Below are 6945 nucleotides of genomic sequence, written 5' to 3'. Positions count from 1 at the left end.
TAGTCACTGGAGATGGGCTCTTGGATTTGGTCCCACAGGAGAGAGGGAGATGAAGATGAGCCTTTTGGCCCAGCTGTCCTGTTGCTGTGGGCTGGCTTGCTCTTCGCTGGCTGTCTTTCACTAACAGGAACATAAATTATCTTCTTTCAAAATACCCTATGATCTATTCAGCCGCCTTTCCCTCCTGTTAGAAGCATGCTTGTCATTTAGGTGCTCCCTGCTGCTGTTCATAGTGGGGATTTACTTCATGACAGGTCATCTCAGTGGGTCAGGATGCTGAAGGTGGGGCTCTGGCAGGAGAGGGTTGGTTCACGTCCTCTTGAGGAAGAGGATGATGAATGGGGATGGAGGGATGAAGCGGGGCAGAGCACCTCTGTAGCAAGCCAGGGCTCAATAGCTCTGCTGCTGGGGGGTCAGCATGATCCTGGTGCTGCTCTGGTGCGGTTTTTCTGGCTGCACCTTGGCCTGGGACCATGTGGGACCATCGGGGCGGGTGGCAGCAGGTTTCCTCTGTGCTCTCTTCAGCCAGAAGTAACCTGTTGGTTTTGTTCCTTTCTAGGTCTATTCACACTCCTGGTGGAAGATTTTGGTGAGTGCAAGAAGCCTTCCTGGGAAGTTGATTTTGTGCCTGACATTAACCCATGTCCTTTCTGGTGGGCTTTACATCAGCTTCTGCCATTCGTTTGCAGGGGTCAAGGGAGTGCAGGTTGAAGAAATTTATGATTTGCAGAGCAAATGCCAAGGGTAAGTCACAGGCATGAAAGTATGACTTGTATTAAGCAGAATGCGTCTCTGGGCCTGGTAACTCATCGCCAGGCGTTCAGAAAGGCCCGTGTGAACTCACCGATCGTGGAGGTCAGCGTTGTAAGTGATGAACCAGGTTTGGGGCAGATGCGCAATCTTCTGCCTTGAGAAAGACCTCGTGGGGCAGGTGGGGGACATACTTCAAGGGATTCATCTCCCCTTCCCCATGGAGAGGTGCGGTGCCAATCAGTGTGCTTGCAGTGTGGGCTTTCTCCCTGTCTCAATGCTTTGAAATGGCTTTGAGGCTGTTGCTTTCTTAAAAGCCATTGTCTAAACTTCTCTTGAAAATGAATACATCTGTTTAAAAGGAGGGGTTATTTGGTGGTCAGGCAGTATTCTGCAGGTCAGTCAGTGTCCAGAGATTAATTTCACCTCCCGTTTTTCTGTCTTGAGCCTCCTAAGAGCTGGCAAACCCCAAAGTTTTGAAGCTTGATAGTTCTCTGAGCCTGGAGCACCAGCGCAGGAGAGTGTCGTAATGTGGGGCTGGGGGGACTTACGGCAGGGATGGTCACTTCCAGAACGATGGGGCTGGTGGTTCTGCTTTTCTTGTCTGTCTTTGCTCTGCCCATGGTTTGAAATGGAAGGTTTCTGGCACTGGGCAGAGCAGCCCCACTGGTGTGGTCTGTCCAAAATGATGCAGCTGCTGACTTCTCTCTGCAGCCCTGTGTATGGATTCATCTTCCTGTTCAAGTGGATTGAGGAGCGCAGATCACGCCGGAAGGTCTCTACCCTGGTGGATGAGACGTCGGTGATTGACGATGACATTGTTAATAACATGTTCTTTGCTCACCAGGTAGGCTGGAGGTGAGGGGAAAGTGTGTGTGGGGGCGTCTCTTGTGACACCTCAGGGAAGCAACATGATACTGAGAGGCTGCACTGCTCTTGCTGGTCCTGAGGGCAGCTCCTGTTTCCTGGGAGTCTCTGCCCTGAGCTCCGGGTTGGAGGGAATTCAGCGAGGGCTGCGAGCCTGTCTGTGGCCTGCGAGGTGAGCAGGTGCTCAGGGGGCATGGTGTGGCTTGCTAAACGAGACTGACCTCCTTCCTTCCTTCCTTTGAGAGCCGAGGTGAAGTCGCTGCTCTCACTTGTGTTAGTACTTTTCAGTTGATTATTGTTGACACTGGGGGGTTGTTGAAGGGTTGCCTTGTTCCTGCCGGTTAAGATGGTCCTTGTGTCACCCTCCAGCTGATCCCCAATTCCTGTGCCACCCATGCCCTGCTGAGCGTCCTCCTGAACTGCAACAATGTTGACCTGGGCCCCACGCTGAGCCGCATGAAGGATTTCACCAAAGGATTTAGCCCTGAGGTAGGGGCAGGGCTGTGCACAGGTGGCCCATGTGAATCTGCCTCTCGCTTCCCTCTCGAGATGAAGTTCTAACGAGCTGACCCCTTTCCAGCCCTTGGTGGCTACACGCTACAGCAGTATTGCCTCTTCTCTCTCATCTTCCTACCGGGCCTTGCTCAGAGCCTTGGTCCCCTTACACTGGGCGCCGCTCTGAGTCTTCTGTTGTGTTATTCCCTAGCCCAGGTGTGTTCTCTAAGTCTGTGACCAAAAGTCCTCTCTCCTACCTTGAAGTCTGTGTTTCTCTCTCACTGTAATTTTTTTAGCAGAAATTGTGTGTTCTTTTCATCTTGGGTTTTACCTGTAACTCAGCAGAGCAGAGAGTGTGCCTGAAAGTTGCTCTCCCAGTCCTGTGCATGGATGGAGGGAGGGAGTGAGGTGGGTGAAGCATTCAGTTTGTTTCCTGTCACTTCTCAATTGTTTTCCTTTCTTGCTGTTTGCTGCAGAGCAAAGGCTATGCCATCGGCAATGCCCCAGAGCTGGCCAAGGCCCATAACAGCCATGCCAGGTGAGCAAGGGAGTGTTTTGTGGCTCACTTTTTGCTGGAGGAGGCAGACCCTCCACTGACCTCTCGCCTCTCTTGCCCTCGCAGGCCAGAGCCCCGGCACTTGCCAGAAAAGCAGAACGGTATCAGCGCTGTGCGGACCATGGAGGCTTTTCATTTTGTCAGTTATGTCCCCATCAAGGGACGGCTCTTTGAGCTGGATGGGCTGAAGGTCTATCCCATTGACCACGGTAAGAGCCTGCCTGTCGCTACTCATTGAATAGGCACCTTGGTATGTCCAAATATATGTTTAATTTTTTCATTGCCACTTAGCGTTAGCTGATGTTTGTGGAGAATTGCTCCAATGGCTCCCAGATTTGTCCTGAGTTTTGATAGCTCGTTTTGGAAGCTATGCGCTGGGGACTGTATCTAGAAGGCAATTATTTCTAAATGCATTGACTTGCTTTTTCCAGCCTTGCCATTTTCTTCCCCAGTTGCTCAGGGTCACAAGGTCCTTCTGCAGCTCTGAAATAACATGATATCGCAAGCAGAATTTGCCTCCTCCTTACTCTCTCCTTCTGCCAAATAACCCCTGTGTGTTGAAGCACAAGGTTCCAATGCAGATCCCAGCAGGCTGCTCAGGTTGCTCCCTTCTTTTACCACTTGATCACTCAGCTCTGTCTTTCAGGCACCTTTTTATCCCTGCTAGGACTTTGCTTCTCTGTCAGGCCCATTGGTGAGGTACCCACTTCATGTACCTGGATTACTTAAGCATGGCACCAGATCCTGTGGCAGGTGGATCCCAGCAGGAGCTGGGATTTCCTTGGACTTTGTGAGCCTGAGCCTGTGAACTGCTTGTGGTCTCTAGGGTTCAGAACTCCCCTTTCTGCCCTGCAGATAGCTCACCTTTTCTATTCGGAAGGCAGAGGCAGGGGGTTCCACATAGGGGCTGACAGCATGGTACTCCTGCATCCTGGGCCCCTTCTTGACTTGCTCCCTGGTGTGTAAGTGCGCTGTGAGATTGCCTCTCGTGGGGATGGCAGGATCCGCTCTGAGAGTCTGAAGCAGGAGCCTTGGCCTGCTTTGCTAAGTCCAGCTCTGTCTCGTTATTACAGGGCCGTGGGCTGACGACGAGGAATGGACGGACAAAGCCAGGAGAGTAATCATGGAGCGCATCGGCCTGGCCACTGCAGGGTAATGTCCTGGGCCATGGTGCAGGCACTGGCTCTGCACCATTTTTCCTTGGATTATTTCTACTGTGATCTCTGCGCGACAAGTTGCGGAAGTGGGAGTGGAGAATGCTGCCTGGGGTGAGGTGCAAGTGTGCTGCCTCCTTGCCTGCAGTTTGCCTGCCCTCAGAGCATGGAGAGAAGCTGCACTCTGTCTGTGACGCAGAGTCCCTGCAAATGGCTGCGCAGGATAAAAGTGGCCGGATTAGGTCCCTGTTAACTCGAGTCCATAGGAGAAGGAATGGTGGTGCTGGGCCTCTTGGATGCCAGGGCATGAGGGTGGCCAAGCACTGGCACAGGTTGTCCAGAGAGGTTGTGGAGTCTTGGAGATACTCAAAAGCAGTCTGGATGTGGTCCTGGGCAACCAACTCTGGGTGAGCCTGCTGGAGCAGGAGCTTGGAGAAGATGACCTTCATGGGTCCCTTCCCACCTCAACCTACCTGTGACTCTGTAAAGGGTGTTTTGTGTTGTGGCTGAAGCAACCTTGCTCTGCTTTTTGAACCAGTGTGAGGTTGACTTGGTTTTGGGGGAAAAGCCTCCTGAGTGTTGGTGTTAAACGCCGGGGCAGGGGAGGTGCAGCCTGAAGGAGCCTGCCGGAGGTGTGCAGGGTATGGCTGGCAGCCTGCTGGCTCCCCTTGCTGGGAGATGGGCTTTCTATTGCCAGTTCATGGCTGACATCTGCTGTCCCTTCCTGTAGGGAGCCATACCATGACATCCGCTTCAACCTGATGGCGGTGGTGCCTGATCGGAGGATGAAGTACGAGTCCAAACTGCACATCCTGAAGATGAACCGCCAGACTGTGCTGGAGGCCTTGCAGCAGGTAGGGCAGCCCAAGCTCTCAGGGAGTATGAGCCTGGGGTGAGAATAGGGTCTGTTTCCAGAGCATCTCCCTGTGCTGTGAGGGCCCTGGATTTTGGGTTTTTTTTTGGCCTTGGGAAACGTCTTCTGGGAAGAGGAGATAACCAGCCTCTCTGCTTGGCCTTTTGCTGCTCACCTGGGAGGTTATCCATGGCACTGTCAGTTGATCGCACATGGGCGCTCAGTTGGCTCACCCTCACGAGTTCTTCTGAGGCGCTCGAATGGGAGGGATGTGGTTCGGGTCACTCTGGTCCAGCACTCAGTTTCTATCTGTCCTTTGCCTTCAAGCTTATCCGAGTGACTCAGCCTGAGCTGATCCAGACCCAGAAATCTCAGGAGTCTCAGCCCCCTGAAGAGGCAAAGCCAGCCAGCAGCAAGACGGTGATGCCAGAGAGCACCCATCCAGGTAGATCCCTGTACCAGTGGTGTTGCCAGCCAGCCTGGCCTGCCGTGAAGCAAGCACAGGCTGGTGACGACGGCTGGTTGACCTGGAGCTTGAGGAAGTTCTGTGGTCAGCTTCACTTTCTTTTCTCCAAGCCCAGCTGTGTGTGCACTGTGGTGGGGTGTGGTAGATGCCTCTGTGCCTGGGAGGTTGGAGGGACATGGAGCTTGAAAATGGGAGGGCTTAAGGTTGGGGACACTGGTGACAGCTGGAGATGGAATGGGAAGTGGGTGTGATGGTCTGGTGGAGCATAGGAGCTCTTCTCTTATGTGGGGTGAGCAAGGGGTGGCAGAGGATGTTGAGTAAAAACTGCTGGTGCTGGTCATGAAAGGCTGTGTTGTGCTTGTATGGCAGATGGCACCGATGAGCCCGCCAGCCAGGGCCACCCTGCAGCCACACAGAGCCCACCCAACAAATCCAAACCAGTGGCAAAGATGTCAGCGAGCAGCATCAATGGGGCACCTCCAGGAAACCCCAACCCCATCGTGCAGAGGTTGCCAGCCTTCCTGGATAATCACAACTACGCCAAGTCCCCCATGCAGGTAGGCTGGAGCTCCAGGCCAGCAGCAGGCCTGACTCGAGCTGAGCTTTTGGTTCCAGTCCCTCACCTCTATGGGACTACGGCGGTCAGCCGGTCCAAGCCCTTCCTCTGCCCTTACTGCCTGCCTACCCTTGCACTAACCCAGGCTGGAAGGTGAGAGGGTAAATAAAGACTGACCTGGCAAAAGAGTTTATCGTTAATGTGGGTCAACTGAGCAAGCACAGGGGAGAGTCCCCTGTCTCCTCTTGAAAGGGGCAAGCCCTGGTGCTTGGCTGGAGCGAGGGCCTGTCCACTGGGCTTTTCCTCCATGCCCCACTGCCGGGAGGCCATCGACGATGGTGTTTTACAGGAGGAGGAAGACCTTGCGGCCGGAGTGGGTCGCAGCCGGGTCCCAGTCCGACAGCACCAGCAGTACTCGGACGACGAGGATGACTACGATGATGATGATGAGGAAGAAGTTCGTAACACCAACTCAACCATCAGGTGACGGCTTGAGCTGCGGGTGGGGGGCAGGGAGCTGATGTTTGCAGAACTGCCAGTGGCGACTTCCAGATCTCTTTCCTGAGCACTGATAGTTGTGTTCCAGCCTGCACCTGCGTGTGCAATTAGGGCTGTTCTCTTTGCCTGCTATTTTGCTGTTCACTCGCTGGATTTTGTGAAGCCCTTCTGTAGCTCTTGTCAATCAACCCTGAATTTTGGCTGCCCTGAGTATAACTGTGCATTGGCAGCAGGCTTTGGAGCTTTGGGGAACCTCCATTCCGCCGTGCCAATTGCCAGGTTAGCTCCTGGTGACGGTGTGCTTGGACTGCTGTGAAGATCAGGAAGGTGGGGTCAGAGCGAGGGTGCTTTTGGGGCTTCTGGAAGAAGAGCAGGGGTATGCAGCACCCTGTGCCCCCGGCTGCATTGGGGTACCTGCAGCTGAGCGGTTCGGCGGTGTTGGGGTGCTGCCAGAGAAGCTGGTGGCAGTGGGGCTGACCTAGAAATGTTTCAGGCCTTGCTTCATTCCAGCAGACAGCCTAGGCTGCTGAGTGTGGAGCTGGCAGTGGCTGTGCTGGGCCCCCACCTCCTTCCACCAGCTACTCACTCACCTTCCCTGCTCTGTTCCTGGGCAGGTACAAAAGGAAAGGGCAGGTAAAGCAGGAGCATGTGGCAGGGGCTGCGGATGGCCAGCTCTCCGTCCTCCAGCCCAACACCATCAACGTCCTGGCTGAGAAGCTGAAGGAATCTCAAAAGGATCTTTCCATTCCG

At 54.1% G+C, this 6945-nt stretch overlaps 1 protein-coding gene across 1 annotated transcript in view; it reads left to right on the top strand.

The window, feature by feature from the left end:
• Positions 1-559: 559 nt before the first annotated feature.
• Positions 560-6945, top strand: part of BAP1 (BRCA1 associated protein-1 (ubiquitin carboxy-terminal hydrolase)) — a gene marked incomplete at its 5' end in the record, with an annotated part of 9088 nt that continues 2702 nt past the window's right edge. Inside the window, 12 exons of the mRNA XM_009710319.1 lie at positions 560-589; positions 690-744; positions 1465-1597; positions 1987-2106; positions 2589-2650; positions 2735-2877; positions 3742-3820; positions 4553-4676; positions 5003-5120; positions 5511-5698; positions 6047-6180; positions 6810-6943. Of these exons, the coding sequence (XP_009708621.1) occupies positions 560-589; positions 690-744; positions 1465-1597; positions 1987-2106; positions 2589-2650; positions 2735-2877; positions 3742-3820; positions 4553-4676; positions 5003-5120; positions 5511-5698; positions 6047-6180; positions 6810-6943 (1320 nt within the window). The remainder of the gene's footprint in view (positions 590-689; positions 745-1464; positions 1598-1986; positions 2107-2588; positions 2651-2734; positions 2878-3741; positions 3821-4552; positions 4677-5002; positions 5121-5510; positions 5699-6046; positions 6181-6809; positions 6944-6945) is intronic.

Source organism: Cariama cristata, unplaced genomic scaffold (assembly GCF_000690535.1).
Source record: "Cariama cristata isolate BGI_N322 unplaced genomic scaffold, ASM69053v1 scaffold13441, whole genome shotgun sequence".
Classification (NCBI taxonomy): domain Eukaryota; kingdom Metazoa; phylum Chordata; class Aves; order Cariamiformes; family Cariamidae; genus Cariama; species Cariama cristata.
This window is presented reverse-complemented; position numbering and strand designations above follow the sequence as displayed.